This window comes from Manacus vitellinus, unplaced genomic scaffold, assembly GCF_001715985.3.
Source record: "Manacus vitellinus isolate BGI_N305 unplaced genomic scaffold, ASM171598v3 scaffold_39_pilon, whole genome shotgun sequence".
NCBI classification, from domain to species: Eukaryota; Metazoa; Chordata; class Aves; order Passeriformes; family Pipridae; genus Manacus; species Manacus vitellinus.
The window spans coordinates 5,086,013-5,103,083 of record NW_021940534.1 but is presented as its reverse complement, the minus strand read 5'-3'; the positions used below and the strand labels follow the sequence as shown (position 1 = coordinate 5,103,083).

The 17,071-nt window shown below is 37.7% G+C and overlaps 1 protein-coding gene across 5 annotated transcripts in view; it reads left to right on the top strand.

The window, feature by feature from the left end:
• Positions 1-17,071, top strand: part of HIVEP1 (human immunodeficiency virus type I enhancer binding protein 1) — a 128,663-nt gene that overhangs the window by 95,519 nt on the left and 16,073 nt on the right. For all 5 annotated transcript variants that reach the window (XM_018077673.2, XM_018077672.2, XM_018077669.2 and 2 more), the window contains exons 4-6: positions 5,619-5,752; positions 7,099-7,274; positions 9,285-9,389. In XM_018077673.2, the coding sequence (XP_017933162.2) occupies positions 5,619-5,752; positions 7,099-7,274; positions 9,285-9,389 (415 nt within the window). The remainder of the gene's footprint in view (positions 1-5,618; positions 5,753-7,098; positions 7,275-9,284; positions 9,390-17,071) is intronic.

Genomic DNA, 17,071 nt, shown 5'->3' with positions numbered 1-17,071 from the left:
ACCAAAATTTACACTGCCATAAAACCACCAACAACTTCTTGGATAAATATGGCTCAAAAGGTGATGTTAAATCTTGTGCTGAGGAATATAATCCAGGCAAAGGTTGTGACCCACATAAAACACTATATCATTCCAGAGTCCGAAATGTCAGAGCAAAGTACCCACTTTTTATTTCCTTAACCGTCTCGGGGCTGCACAGTTGTGATCAGGATTTTACTTGCTGGACAGTTTTATTATAGACAGGACAAAAACTGTGCTGGTTTGGACTGGTTTTGGTGTTTCTTAGTGATTGAACCACTTCTGTGAATGGGTAAAGGTGACTCCTTGCCCGATAGTATGGCAGCAGCTGTCTGTGTCTCTTTAATGGACCCAGTACCATATTTTATTGTCTCATCTAGTGAAATCGTAAAGCCTTCTGAACTGTCCTTGATTTCACACTTTTCTTTCCTCTTTGCTGTGTACGCCATGTCTTTGGTGCCAAACTCTTCTTTGGAGCTGGCAAAAACGCAGCATCAGTCACAGACCTCCCTTTCTCCAGAATCCTTCAGGGCATGGAAGTGTTTTGGTGGGGGCATAAAAGGAATTGTAACTTGTCCTACTCCTGCAGGCTGCCGTCAGCAAAATCCCTGGTCACTGGGATGGGACTCGGGGTCTGTACTGCCAGCGGTCCCTCTAGAGGAGACATGCCACAGCCTCGGGAAAAGACCCATATCTCTGTGGGTGTTGAGTGACAGAGATTTGCTGTCAGAGGTCACCCTGGAATGCTTCTGTGTTTGCTAAATGTTTTGCTAAGATACAGAATTGTCAGTGTGGGGAAAAAAGCAATAGGATGAGAGGAAGCAACTGTATGAGAGGAAGAAATAGTTTCAGAATTACAGGGCGAGTCGAGAAGATGCACTGAAACCCTTAAGGCCAAAAGAGCCGTAGAGTTAAACCTGGTCCTTCTGAAATCAGTGGGAGATTTTGCTAATATTTATATTGGAGTTCAAAACTTTATCCATAATGTCTCATGCAGAAAATACATACAGGCTGCCGGCTTTGTTATGGTGCTTTAATCGAATTGAATTGTTGGTTCCATGTTAGTGTGCTGCCTTGGTTTAAACTCTTACTACCTTTTTTTTAGGTCTACTTCTTCATACATTTTATGAGGTGTTGTACTTAATAGTGCCAAATTAAAAAAAAAAAAGAAAAAGGAAAAAAGGAATCAAACGTTTAGCCTTTTTCATTGTACGTAGTTGAACAAGTCCTTCTAAGGCAAGTCTCACATCAGCTGTGTCATTGACTCATGTTTGTTTTATTTTTAAAGAACAGTCTATCAGAAGAAACTCACTGATAGCGAAACTGCAGCATGCCTCTTGAAGAAAAGATTTTGTCTACAAACAAACTCTGTTTAGATTATAAATAATGGATAATAATTTTTTAAAAAATATTTTGACAGCACCCTTTTAAACGCTCCAGGAGTGCTTAAATGCTGTAATAGGCAACTGTCAGGTACATTTACAGTGCTTCTACCACAAAGAACCACAGTTACTAATCTTTCTTCAGTCTTGCTTGCTGACGTTTTGAATGAAGCGCATGAGCATTGTGAAAATGAAGAGTTCTTAAGCTCTGCTTGTGGCTGATTTACAGGGTTTGCTCAGAGCCATTGTGAAGGAAGAAAGTGCAGTGAGAAAGCACCAATAAAAGTTTAATTGGCACTTCAGATGGTGTGAGCGAGGTATAGGAAGGCAGAAATTAAAAATTTCTAAGACTTGATAGGTGCTTTGACCTAACACCTCCAGAGCTTGTCTGCTTTCCTTTCTAATGACTCAGGCAGCAGGATTTCAGCTGCTTTCCAAAATGATGCTGCTGCTGTTGCTAGAATATACTTCTGTGTTACCAATCTCCAGTCAGACCTGGTAATGGAATAGCTCATGCCATCTTGAAAACTTCCTCACAGAAACCGTGTTTGAAAAAAGTAGAAACTGAAATTCCTCATTCAGTTCAGGCCCAGTAACTCTACTGTTTTGGTTTTTTTATTTGAGACTGAGGATGGAAAATGTTGGAGGTCCTTTTGGAAATTAACATTCCATTAAAAAAAAAGCACAAAGACAAAAAACAAATTATCAAGTAATTCTAAAAAAAATGTGATTGATTTTCTGCTTAAAAGGTTGATGGGGTTCTGAGTTCCTTCAGGAACCACAGTTTAGATTGCAGATCTCTGGGAGTTGTGTTTTTTCAAGTGGTTTGCACATTTTAACCCTGACCTGATGAAGAGCTTTAAGTGCTGCTATAATCCAATTTATAAATAATAAAAATGCAGCACCTCCTCTCTCACAGACTGATTTGGCATATTCTGCTCATAGGGCTTTAACTGCTGATCTTCTCATCGAGATAAAGCGACTTGCTGAACTGTTCCTGAGTTTACCCCCAGAACTAAGTCATGTTTACAGAGATTTCATGCTACTGCATAACCACTACTCATCAGTGTCACAAAAAAAGCAGTTCTTTCAAAAATAGGTACCATGGGAAACGAAGATACACATGAACAAAATGCAAACAATAAAGAACCCTGGGTTCTATTTGCTCTTCACAGTTCACTGCTCAGAGGCAATAGGTAAAGTTGCCACGTTCCAGTGATTCAGAAAACAAACCACAAAATGTTATTATAAAAGAAGCTCCTGGAATGAGTGCAGCACGTGAAAATGTAACAGGCGGTTTCACCTGCACAGAGGCTTATATAATCTCCCTGCTCTTTTTATTTTGTTGTTCCATTTATTATTATTTTTCACCAGTTTTCCTCACCTGAAGTCATTAGTGTTGTATCATGTCTTCTTCAAGCCCCCATATTGATCTTGGCTCTGCTTCCTGAAGTGAATCAGTAATGTGTGCAGTATTCCAGGGTGATGATTTTTGAGCAAGAATAGGCTGAAGAATGGAAAGTTTCTCTTAACTGTGGAAAGCTTTCCCTTCTTGGATGATGTTCCACAACAGTCCAGCTCACTACTAGAAAGTAGTTAAATGCAGAAGATTTTTATGTGTAAACTAATAAAAGTTTAAAGACATTAAAAACATTTTCCCCAAGTGGCTGTGTGCCAATGGGAAAAATGTTTAATGAATATTCTAATCTGAAATTTATAATGTTGATGATTCAGGCTGTGAGCATGTTTTTTTTCCAAAGGATGTTGTAAAGTACCAGAAGTATCTATTGAACTCTGGTCTCTGGGCAGCCCTAAGAGCAATTTTTTTTCAGTTTTATACCAGTAATTGAGGACAATGGAGTTAAATCGGAGCAAAATGAGTGAAGTAGAAATGAATCATGGTCCTTGTCTCTTTGGGAGAAGAAAGACAAGACTCTGTTAGAAACGGAAGGCATAAGCAATGGTAGAGAGGAATATTTTACAGTGCTGCTGTTTTTCTGCCCTTTCCACCAGTATGTGTGGGGGTTTGGTGGATTTTAGGTGAGGTACATTAAAGGATTTCCACAAAAGAAACCTGTGCTCCTTAGAGATGGCTGCTCTTTAAAAGATACAGAGGGCCCAAATCGTCATCATCATCCAGTTGGAATTTTTTGTAAAAAACTAAACAGACTGGTTTTTTTCATTGTCGGTGAGCATTTCTGTAGATTTTTGTGACAGAAACTCAGTGTTTCTACTAGAGCATCTTTGATAGCAGCATTTTGCATGTTTAAGACACTGAAGCAATTTCTAAAATAGCATATAACCAGTAAACTAAAGTACATCAGCAGAGGTAAATAGTAATTTCAATACCTGTGTTAGGCTATCTTATGCCTATACATAAATACATGTGTTTAAAAAAAAGAAGGGATGGTGAGAGAATCAGAAGTATTTGGCTATACTATATTGTGTTAGTTTTTGCACTCCGGATGCCTTTGTGAATATACAATTTATTATAACACTGTTTCATCATAGTTTGGATAACAACATGGGCCAAATACTGCTGGAATCTTTCTTTTTCCTTTGTGTTTTCATTCCTAAAAATTAAATCTGGAAAAAATACTTAGTATTTAGGATTGAATGATCAGGAACTTAGAGATTACATTATTCCAGCTGCTGTGAATATTTATGTGGTATTGGGTTTATTGTGTGTATTCTGTATTTTCCATGGCTTTTCCTGTTTAACTACAAATGTCACCTTGTTATTCTTTGTTTGCAGTGGAAACAAAAGCAATTCATGTACCAGGTAGTGTATAGGAACTGAGTTGCCAGGAATAAGCTTCACTTCTGATATTTCTCATCCACCTTGTATGGGTGCTGTTAAAACATGCAGAGTGAAATTTCTTTCTTCCTACACACAGGCAGAGTTGTCATGTGTGCTTTGGTAGAACTGCTCAGATATTTGAAAATGCAGCCCAAATCAATCCAGAGGTCTGTATGAAGGCATATGGATTGGAGTAGTGCTTGTGTATGTGCATATTTCTAGGACTTCGAATTGATAGGAAGATGCTTTTCCTCTGATCTATGTTAATTCCTTATTAGATGGGAAGTAGAAGTAAAGGTAGTCTCTGAGGCTGTGTGAAGGACAATGGGCAAGGACCGGGTGCCAGAATGATGTCACCTTTCAATATATGTAATGAACAGCATAATTGATCAGTCGTTTTAAGTCAGCCAGTGAAGTCATTCCTCTTGCCAAGAATTCGCAAGCTTACAGCATTAAATTTTATAATGAGTGAAGAACATAAGGCCAGACTTTTTTTTTTCCTCTCATAATTTTATTCACTTATCAATATGAGCAAATGTGGTAAATGTGCCAGCTACGTGGGTAGAACAGTTTATAAATATAGCAGTAATAATTGCTGGCTAATTGGATCGTTCCTTCATTGTTGCCCATTTTATAAATACCCTAGACTTGGAAGGAGTAGATTTCAATTGGGAAATGTTCGGGGAACTCATCCTCCTTTAAAAAAAAAAAGTTCCCTTTATTAGTAGTTTGGGAAAATGGAGAAATGTAATTTTGTTCTGCTAGGCAACTGGTATGCTTTTTCTTGTAATTTGGTCTGTTAGTAGTAATGAACTGTGGAACCTTGCTTTGGAAGGGTAACCTTACCAAATTGTGAAGCCATTTTCGACACCAAAACAGGTATATTTTTTAGAAAATATTAGTACTCAGAAATGTTACTTATTAGTATCTTCCCTTGGTACGCCTCTCTTTCCCACTCTTCTCCTCTTTGCTCTGCCATGGGAAGGCGGCTCCTTGCCTGGCAGGCAAGTTGGTCCCACTGCCACATCAAGTGCAGGGGAGCAATGCTGTAGCTGTTTAGGAAGCACTTGGATTTGAATGTACACATCTTTCTCTGTAGAAGGCTATCTGTAGCTAAAAAGCATCACCTTCACCTTCCCAAAAGAAAAAAGAGGCATCTCCTACTGCAGATTCAAAGCATCCCTGATTTCCTACAGAGCCATAATCTCCATGTAGATTTAGCTGTCCACAAATAGACAATGCATATTAGAGAAGAAGTTTGGCAAAAGATGTATTTTGTTTCATGTATCTTAACAGTTTCAAAAACCAGTTATTAGAATTGTGGCTTTTATGATGCTTTTATTCAGCATAACTTGAATGTTTGAAAAGCATATGAAAGACACTAATTTTAATGATAAGCATATCTCGTTTTCTTTCAGCGAGCATTAAATAGAAAAAAAATGACTGCAACTGAATTCAGCAATAAGGAAAACTCTGAATCAAGCACTGAGCACGATAAAGAAAACTCCTTTGTCAAAACTGTACCAAGAAGAGTTAAAATATTTGATGGAGGGCAAGTATTGTACTTTGTATACTACGTATCATCTGAAAGATATTTTTCCTTGATTCTAGACTTTGCAGAGATATTGCTTCCTGATTGATTTATTTTAAGCAACAGTTCCCATATTGTGGTCTGTGGATGTTGGTTATGTTTCCAAGAAAAATGGAAAGTCATCAGAATCATGGAGCCATGAGAGTTACGAGAAGGGGTAATAAAATAAAGAACAGTAGGCAGTGCAATTCAATTTTTTTCCAAGGAGCAAGCATTAATCAGCAGTAAAGGCAGCTAAATACAGCCAGAGATGTAAATTCTTTTCCTGTATTTCTCTTACATGATAAATAACAGCTATTCTGCAGTAGGGCTGTATAACTGTAACTAGAGAGGATATAGTCCAGGGGCTAAGCAGCAGCCTGTGATATAGGCTGTCTGGCAGTTTGCTGTGGCATACATAGCCTGGAGAACTCCTGATTTGAAAAGTGCCATGGAAATATTTACTGAGAGCCCTAGTCTGCACCATAATTCTTTAAATCTGTTGCCTGATACGAGTAACAGTTGCTTTAGCCACAGTCTTGCGCTATGTACAAAGTGGTAGAAAACAGATTTTTTAAATAGAAAAATGCCAGTGACACCTCTACAATTTTGGAGCACAAGTGGTGCATATTTTATTGTTCTCATAATTGGTGGTCCGCTCTAGGGCTTTCCTTTTATTGGTTCCCAGTTGGAATCTAGTCTAGGCAAGCAGTTAAGCTGTTACCAGCATTGCTGTGTCTCTGCACAGATCCAAGCGTTGCAGGGACCAGGTCACAAAAGCTAAGCGCAACCTTTGGCATCCTTGAGTGGAAATATGAAGGGTGTAATTGAATCTGAATGACTTTTTTTCATCTAGAGACAGTCCCCATAGTCTGAGTCCAGAAGACATTGATAGGGAATTTTAAAGACTTTCCCATTGTCGTAACTAATGTTGTTCCTTTTCTGCATCCAACACAGAGCCTTAAAGATGCTCTTTTAAAGCTTCTGCATGGTGCCCAAACCTGCTTCCAAGAACTGACACCTTTAAAAAGTATGTTCCTGTGTTGCAAAGAGGAAATTTGAAATCTTTAAATGCTAACTATCAATGGTACCTTTATTAAAAAAGATAAGCTGTTATTCCTAAACAAATCTGATTGCCTGGAGAAAAATATTGACACGAATTTAACAAATAAATGCAGAAGCTGAGCAGAAAAAGAGCATGATTGGTTTTCTCAGTCATTCATTTTCATCTACTGTGTTATTTTAGAATTTCTAGTAGATTGGTGTTTCTAACTAGAATCATTTTCCCATTACAACTGATTGCCTTACTCTTATGGTACTGTTACTAGGTACAAGTCAAATGAAGACTATGTGTATGTTCGAGGAAGAGGGAGAGGGAAGTACATCTGTGAAGAATGTGGAATACGTTGCAAGAAGCCCAGCATGCTGAAGAAGCATATTCGCACACATACAGATGTCCGTCCTTACCACTGCAATTACTGCAACTTTTCCTTCAAAACTAAAGGCAAGTGCACTTTACTGTGTACATTTTTCCCCTTTTTTCTTTCTGCTTTAAAGTAGAATTCTTTTCGTCTCATAATTGGCTGTTCATGAGCTAAAGAGGTTGCCTCTCTGGGGAGTTTTATTGTCTAATGCTTCAAAATATTTGTAATTTCCAATTTCCTGCTTTTCCTTTATCTTCTGTATGTTTATTCAGATAATCACATCTACCTATGAATTAACTGTGTGGCATGCCACAGTGGGTGAGAAATTGGAGTGGGAGAGGGAAATCCTGGGAATATGATGAAAATTAGGTGAAGACAAGTGAGATGGTTAGCTGCTCATCCTAGATAGGGATGGGACACAGAATTTTATGTCTGAAGCACTGCTCTTTTGGAGGTATGAGGGGGACATATATTGTACTCATACTGATGCTCAACCAATTGCTCTAGGAAAGAAATTAGCCTTTATTAAATTGCTATATTGAAATTATTTTTTTTACCCTTGAAGAACAAGATTCACTTTCCACTTGACCTTTTAAGACCCAGAGTTGGACCCCTACTTTCTAAAGCCTGTTTACAATAGAGACTTAACTGCATCCTAGTTTAAGCAGGCAGTATAATAAACAGTGGTAGATCCAGGCAAGAGAAACTTACAGCCAAAATACTTTCAGCAAAAGAATTCTAAGCCGTAAAATTTTTCTTGGCCTTGAACATAATTTAGCAATAATCCCCCCAGCTGTAACCTCAGAAACATTTGTATTTTTAGTGGGTTCAATGCTATTCAGTGGTTGGGTGGAAAACTTCCAAGAAATAACCCGGTGCTGCACAAAGTGGGATGAATAGGCTTTAGATGCGTCAAAACTTATCACTGCAAACTGGCAGACTGGGCCATCATATTGCCAATACGATGAAATGCTGGAGTGCAAACCCAATAAATTCTCATTATGGTTTTTGCAGAGGAGGGGTGCTGGCCAAGTTCAAGTAGTTAAGTTCTGCCCATGTGAAGTTCTCCGTGGTTTCAGTTGTAGCAGATACTTGCATTCGTGTCCTCTTCTGCAGCTGGTATGCCCAGCTGCTGCCGTTACTGCTGGCAGAGTCAGTCACACAGTTGGGTGCTCGATGTTTGGTAAACCACCCTTCATAACAAGACAGTGTAGTCAGCAACTTCATGCAGTATGTAAAACTGGAAAATTTGCTATTTGTGAGTCAATATGTTCATAACAATTATTTCAACATTTGGGGTGAGTTACTACCTTCATTTCAAAGCAGAAATAAAGTACTCCATAACTGTAGAAAAGTCACCACTACACTGTAATTTCTCCCATTTAAACACCTCAAAGAAACTTTTTTGAGAGACAATAGGAAGTTTCAGTATAAAGTAAGCAGTTACTTCTAGTAACATGCATTTTATAAATCTTGTCATTTACAGATCTGAGCCACTCTTAACTTTTTCTTGATGGTATTTGCCATATTTTCTTTTCAAAGGACAAGGGGGAGCAGCCTGTTGGGCCTCTCAGCTACGCATTCACTTTTGAGATTCAGATCAAATATGTTCATGTTCTGATTTTGAATAAAATTGATGCGTTTGCTTAAGTCGGCAGTGAAAATGTTTACACTAAAAATAGGATTCATCAAATACTAAAAGAACGGCAAGATATGAAGTTTAGTTTCATGTAACAGTTTTGTCAACATGACTTTGAAGACTGAATCAGCCTTTTTTATACTTTGCCATAAACAAAGGAGGGATGTCTTACACAGTGCAAAATACATCATCATCTAGGATTTCCATCCTATTCTATTGTATCTCAATAAAAAACTTCTGGAAATGTAGCCAGAGAGCTAGTAGCATTCAGGATGGTGAATCTACCTCAGCCCTTGACAGCTTGCACTGAGGGACAAGGTTCTAGCAATTGTGAAATCAAATCATACAGGTTGTTATAAATGTACCTGAAGAAGAGATAAACACACTGAGTTTATATTTGTAGACATTTATAGTAACAGAGTAGTTACTGTTTTATTTTTTTTTTCTTAAGGAAATTTAACAAAACATATGAAGTCAAAGGCACATAGCAAGAAATGCATGGATTTGGGAGTCTCAGTAGGCTTAATAGATGACCAGGATGGGGAAGAAGAATTTGGTAAGAAATAAGTCTTCTTTCTTTACTGAATTATTGTGGTTATTTTGTCATCCCAATTTTTTACCCTTTCTTTTCCAAAGCTTTTCAATTCTTGTACAGGGAAAAGATACAGAGATAAAAATTTTAAGAGCTAGTCCAAGGGAGCAAGAAACACTGGAAGAACTTTCAGCAAAAGAAATGACAAGCATATGCTAAGGATAAATTGCTGCTGAATTTTTCACAAAGTGTTATGCAGTTTATCACTTTCACAGATAAATTTGACAAGACTGAAAATATCAGAAAAACAGCTGTTTGCCTAGGAAAAAATGTAGTCAAATGTAGTGCTTCTTTGAAAATAATTGTGCATGAAATGGTCCAAGTTTTGAGATGCATATTTCATTAAAATGATGTCACTAACATGCAACACAAATCACAACTATGTTGCTGAGTGCTTTGCAAGAAGGCTAGTCATCTTCCAATGTAGCGTTCTGTCCTCCTTCACAAATAATAGGGATAAATCCGCAGATAGAGATCACTTAGAAATTAAAAAACATTATTCATCTTGACCTGTTCTACTTCTTCATTACTGATGAGAATGTTATCAGAATGAATGCATTTGCTAATAACTGGAATTCTGCACTTCCTGCATCCGAAGAGATTTCCACTGGAGAGGAGATGAGATCAAAGAGAGCCAAACCAGGTTCATGAGGGATTTGCTCAGAGTGATAAGAAAGGTGTGCCTGCACCAGACGCAGTGAGACGGAAAACAGGATTGTGCATTAGGACTGTTTTGGATCTCGGCATGTCTCAGTGCAGTGGTGGCATTTTTTCCTTCCTCACATTTCTCGGTGGTGAGATGAGTTGTATTGCCTTGCCTTGGTGTATTTTTCTTCCTCCAGTGGAATAGTTTATTAGATTGTGGATGAGGTTTTGAGAAACGAAAGCAGTGGGGGTCTTTATTTAAATAGTAAAGAAAGATGAATGCACTTACTCCCGTATGACAACTACTAGCAGAATAAGCGAATCAGCTTGAATCTAATTCTGAAAAATGATGGCAATATGACTCAGCTGGTATGATTCAGTAGCGTGCTAGGTAGAGAGAAACCTGCATTTTCCCTTTTTTGGTATTCTTTGATACACTCCTTTTTCGTAAGCAAAAAACGTCTCCCTTCGCAATTTGAGGTACCAAATAAATAACACGAAAGATAAGTGTCAGGGCGAATTACTGTCCTTTTCTTACAGAGGAAGTTTTTATTAACATTTTCAGCCTTCAAATGACAGAAAATGCATCACTTTTTAAAGTGATGTTCTGTAGCTTTTGACATTTTTGTTAGTTTTAGAAACTACAGCTGAACAGATATTTTCGTTTACTAGGAACTAAAAACATTTCATTGATTGATAAATTGATATTCCCAACTGCATACATTAAAAATTGCATTTGTCTTTATAATGTGATGGGAAATGTTTCAAATCTTGACTGAATTTTCAGTAACTCTGGGTAGAAGGAAGCCATTTCAAGCATTTGTTGAAAGAACATTTTCCTTTGACTTCATGACTGTTTAACTGAGAAAGAGAGAGGCTCTCTCTTTTTACATAACATGTACAGGCATGTTTAACCATAGTATAAATATATTATACATTTCCTGAAATATGTTCTTTGCTTCAGCACAGTAATTACTTAATAAATTAAATATTCCAATTTGGAAAAAAAGAAAGCCAGACGTTCAACAGAATTTGCTTCATAATCCTTGAAATTATTCATGGAATTTAATTTTATGACTGCAATGCCTTTTTTTCCCCCCCCTAGAGTAGAGAAGGTAACCTTTCTTTAACTGGAACCCCAAACAAAAAACAACTTGGTGATAAAATCCCTACCTTCTCCAAAGAATCTGGCTCAAGTACCCATAGTAAAACCAGCTGTGCAGCACAAAGCTCAGCAGTAGAGCCCTATCCAAGAGGCAGGGTAGTTAAACCTATGATAAACATTCATTTGCTGCAGCCAAACCAGTCCAGCCTCTCCAGTTGCTGCAATGCACAGGGCATTTACAATTATCCATGTAAATTCCTTGAGTAACTGTACACTTCAAAAATGTTATTTAATCTGTCAGCTCACCTAGCCACCCATGAAGGTATTTTTCACGATAATTCAGAATCTTGGTTGTCAGCCTATTTTTAAGGCAGAATCAGGAGGGAAAAAAAGTGTGATATATTTGCATACATACTTTTTTAAGTGTAAGTGGTTCTGTTGCCCTATCTGAAATCCTTTATGTGCTAATTTGGGCTAATTTGGGCTATATTTGAAAGTGATTGAATATTTTTTTGAAGTGTCTAGTCCATCGCAGTTAACGGCTCTTCGGCTGCCCTTTCCCCACACCAGTGCAGGAGCATGTAACCCACAAAGGAAAACATGATGGGCCGTGGGTATTGAGCTGCACTTGTGGTGTTATCTCTTTGGCCCTTTCACCCTCTCCCTCTGACGTGCATTGCTGGCAGGTTTGGGCCATATATCCTTCAGTGTTTTAAAAAACCTCTTTAAAAGCATACATTTTTGTTGTGTGGTTGATAAAGAAGTTCTGTCTCTTACAAAGTGTTCTGCTTAATCCCATCCCTTTCCTCACTTGGAAGGCAATGTGAGATGTGGAAGGCAATGTGAGATGCAGTAGAGTAAGGTGCAGAAAATCTGATAAGAAATAATTATGACCTCAGAAAAAAAATTTCTTCCTGTAAACTGTGTGAGATTGGCTTGTTTCCTGACCTGTAGAATGTCTGTCTGTCTGTCTCCACCTAATTCATTATCCTAACATTTGGAATACTGATTGTTTAAGCACCTTTGCTTAAAATAACTAAGCTGTATGTTTCTGACTTTGAGTTAGAGAATTTACACAGAAATTTAACAAAAACACCAATCCTTTTTTTGTGAAGGAATTTGCTGATTCTGTTTTTATGTAGTCTTTTTTAAAGGGTAGGCAATCACAATTATTTAAATACATAATTCTTTAGATTCATAGGGGAAGCCAGCTTTGACTGACAGCAGTAGAGATGAAGTGCATGCAGATTGAAGAAGCAGTGCAAAATTGTGCACAATTCTGAACACATGCACACACATACACACACAGAGAGCCTGGTTTTTTCAGTAATCTGAGAAGCTGAAATTTTGTTGTGCTGTAGAGTTTAGTTAAAAAAGAAAAATGCTCTCTAGCTGTCTGAGACTGTATATGATCAGAGCTTTTAACATAGCATTCTTTGTATTTGGACTTGTCATCATTTGGATATTAGTAAATACTTTCTGGCCTGGGTTTTTGTACGCAAAACCATTCCCTCATCCATTTATCTTTCATCTTCTGCTCTGTGGAATGTTCTTGTCACCAAAATACAGGGTTACAATGTGAGGAATGTTAATATCTGAATTAAACTGTCAGAGGAGGTGAACTGTTTAGTGTGACAGACCACAACTGGGGATGTCCTCTTTGGCTGTGCTTACCCAACATTTTGCCATGCAGTCTTAAAAACAGCAATAATTTGTGTTCAAATTAAAATACTTACAAACTTTAAACTTGTAATATTTCATATGTAGGCTAAAATATGAGTACTATAGTATGCCTGAGTAAACTTGCACAAGATAGTTATTTAATAATGAAATCAGTAGATGGGCAGAACTTATTAAAGTGGTCTCTGTGCAGAAATTTTATACCAAAATGTCTATTATTTTACCAGTAAAAAGACCTAATTGTAAGTTTCAGATACGTATTTTTATATATGTGTATATATATATGCACACATTAAAAAAATACTTTCATTTTTTGCAGTATTAAAAAGGCTCTTCTGAAGATACAATAGTTCTAAGTTAATTAGCTATATGTTACTTACAGTAGATATTAAGTAAGTTTCAATGGCTCTTCATTAGCTTAATCATGACTGTGTTTTCACTGCACCTACATTTAAGGAGTGAAAATAAATGAAAATCCTTGCAATAATATCCTCCTTTTACGAAGAGAATGGAAGGCTGATTCTGTATAGATTACAATAAGATTTTTTTTTTGTTGTCAGTATCAGTGTCTAGCCTTCAACTAGATGTGTTAGGTGTGCTGAACCCTTACACCTACAGCCTGACAATAGACTACCTAGTGCTAGGCTTGATTTACAATATACAGGTCACTTAGGAAGGTTTTGGTGTAAATAATCTGTTTAAGCAGTGGCTGCTGTTCTTTTGGTTTGATTTACTTCATTACTTCTCATGCTTTTAGGAGTGAAAGTCAAACACCCTCAGATTTTTTTTTTCTCATTTCTGAGGAGCCCTGGCAATTACCAGTCTGAATTTAACCCAGTAGATGTCACTATGAGTCCTGTTTGAAGGTGGTGAGCAGTGGACAGGAGATGAAGCAAGGCTGAAATCAGTTAATTAAAGCCTATGAACAGATTTAGAATGACAGAAAAACAGCAAGGTCAGGTATAGATGCTAGCACTGTTTGCTGTACTTTTTTTCACCTTCATAAGAATTTGTTTGAATGGTTGTGGATCAGTCTATTACAAGACTAACACAACGGGTGAAAAGCAGGTCTAAGCTGTAATTATTTAGAAGAGTAGAGAGACTTGATGACATAGAGACCTTACTTTCAATTTGTGGTCATATAATGTCATACTGAGAAATACTTCTGCCTTTCTTACTGTAGTCTACATTTTTTCTTGAGTTTGATGGAGAATATATAAATCAGATTATTTTTAAATGCTTTTACATAGCTATTAATTCCTAACTGAAGATAATTCCAGAATTTGAGGTGATTTGGATTACTGAGGCTTTGTATTAATCAGATGCTATAAACCAATAAATGCAGTAAATTTAAATTTAGATGTTAATAGATAGTGAGTAGATACTTAGTAAGCTACGTCTTTAATCTGCATAAGTAGAGCTAATAGGAATGCTGTCATCGTCTACGTAACTGTACATTTTCTTAGGAATGTGTAAAACTGAACAGTCTGGACTTGTATTTTCAGGTCTTTCTTGTCTTTCTGCGAGTGAAAGAATGACAATGAATATTTTGCTCTTTATGTGAAAATCTACTTAAATATGATTAAGTTATAACCAAATATGACTAAGTTATAAGCCGTTGAACTTTATCACTGGATTTGGTAGAGAAATTGCTAAGTCTGTAGCAGGTCCTCAATAAGTCAGGCAATAATATTGCAATTAAAATTAAAAGCTGAGATTCTGAAGAACCTTTGTTTTAGTGCTTTGCAGTATGGTGATAGTTAAAAGTACATAGGGAGACCTATTTCAGTTACCTAATTCATAGCATCCCAACTGGAAAAAGCAGTATGTGGACTTATCAGCTCCAGGCACTTCACTAATGGACATACTAGGATGCTGATAATTCCAACTAATGCTATTGTGCTAAAGAACTTACAGCTTTTTCTGTTCCACTTTGGGGTAAAATGCCGGTAATCACAGAGCCTTAGCCAACAAGCTCATCATCACCACAAACACAGTACGGAGCTCACTGAGGACCAAAAGCAAAATAAATGAAGAACTAAGATGATTTTTTGACGATGATTTCTATAGGTCGATACGTAGGATTAAAAACTCAGTTTTCTTAAAAATAATTGTAGCTCGTGTGCAGGCAAAATTCCCAGTCAAAAGTTTAGTCCATGTTTCTGTTATGCCTTTCTTTCCATCTGTTCCTAATTTTTGCAGAGTTCAGGTCTGTAGACAAAGTGCACTTTCTCTTGTGAAGTCCAGGAAGAAGAAAGAGTCTTTCTAGGGGTTTAAAAGACAAGGTTGCAGCAGTTGACAGAGAATGAGAGGCATTCCCTACTCTTCCAAAAAGACTATTCATAAAAAATTGAGGCTGTCTTGAACAGTCTTTCTGTTAAAATGGTGAGAGTTGAGTTACAAATTCAAAAGAGAAGTAGCTTTCATAAGCCTTTACTTAATAGTGTGAAACATTTTTCCTGTTTTCTTTTTTAAAAAAAGAAACTGTGAACTTTCATGCCAAAAGCCATTTCTCCATATGTTAGTGGCCTTTAAATTTATGACACATCCTTCATTCTAAAATATCGCACACTGTTTTACAACTTCATACAAAGTTAAACACAGAAGTAATTTTGTTCCCTTTGGAAATTGAGTCAGTTCTAGTTTTATATATATACATACATGTGTGTATATATATACATATGTATATATATAGGCTACATAAGCATATGGTAATAATTGTGCATAGTTCAAGATAGGAAGCAAAGAATTAATTTTTCCGCAATTAAAACTGCAAGGGAACTTTAGTAGGCAGTGTGCTTGGAAAAGAGTCTTTCAGCACAAGGAGTGGTCACAGCCTCAGCCCGATGCCTCCTTCAGAGAAGATCCATTACCTGGCTGGGTCTTCCAGCCTGATGAAACTGCATCATCATGTCCTCTCACAGCTCCACACTGATACTTAACGGGATCACTGATTGCAAAAGCTGGGGCACCTCTTGTTTCAGCAACCATACATGCAGGTATAAAAGCCAGAGCAGTGTGTTCCTTTGTGCATTGCCAGAACAAGCAAGTCAGGAATTTTTTTTCTCATCTGATGTTGCAAAGCGGTGTGGGAGTAAGGGAACTACATTCATTGCTGTCACCTCGCCTACACTGCAGGCTCTGGCTCCAGGTAACCACACTCAAATAGAAGCTGGCAAATGCACAAAGGGTGGAGGTAAACAGGGAAACAATAGAGGGAAATGATATCCCATGGAGTTCTGCATGTAAGGAATCTGTGTTGCACACACAGTTCCCCTTTTACTTTCCATGGTTTTATTCTAGAAAGCCGAGATGTATGCAGAAAATTCCTACATAAGCAGCAATTGCTAGTAAATCCCAAAGCATTTTTAAGTGTTGATTTGAAAAAAGATTGTTTCTTCTTGTAAATCGGGGCATTGTTTGCACATATGTTTTCCTTGCTTTGCAAATGTGACAAGTCAGTCTAATCACTTCAGGTAGTTCCGCTTGCCAGTAAAAACAGTCATTTGTGATTGACAGGAGCTTTCATAGAAAATGTGATTCATGTGGAGAGAGGGAGAAAAAAGAATGGAATCAGTAGGATTTCCCAGAGAATAGTTATGTGATGTTGGTAAAAAGATTGAAGTTAAGAGAGAGTCCAGAGTGAATTATAAGACTTTGCAATGCTCCCTGCATTATTTAAGGAGTTGTAGGATCGTGTGGATCACCCTTTAGATGTAACGCACAGAAAAGTCTTTGGGATCTGTTACAGATGCATTGAGGGAATCACAAATCACAGAATATTCTGAGCTGGAAGGGACCCATAAGGATCATTGAGTCCAACTCCTCGCCCCCCACAGTACAGCCCGAGGAATCACACCATGTGCCTGAGAACATTGTCCAAATACTTCTTGAAGTCTGGCAGGCTTGATGCTGTGACCGCTTCCCTGGGGAGACTGTTCAGTGCCCAACCACCTTCTGGTAAAGAACCTGTTTCTAGTTTCCAACCTAAACCTCCCCTGACACAGTTTCATGCTATTCCCTTGGGTCCTGTCACTGTTCATCACAGAGAAGAGATCAGTGCCTGCCCCTCCTCTTCCCCTCATGAGAAAGTTGTAGACTGCAATGAGGTCTCTCCTCAGTCTCCTCTTCTTCAGGCTGAACACACCAAGTGTTAGGCCACTCCTCATACGGTTTCCCCTCAAAAGGCCCTTCACCATCTTCATTGCCCTCCTTT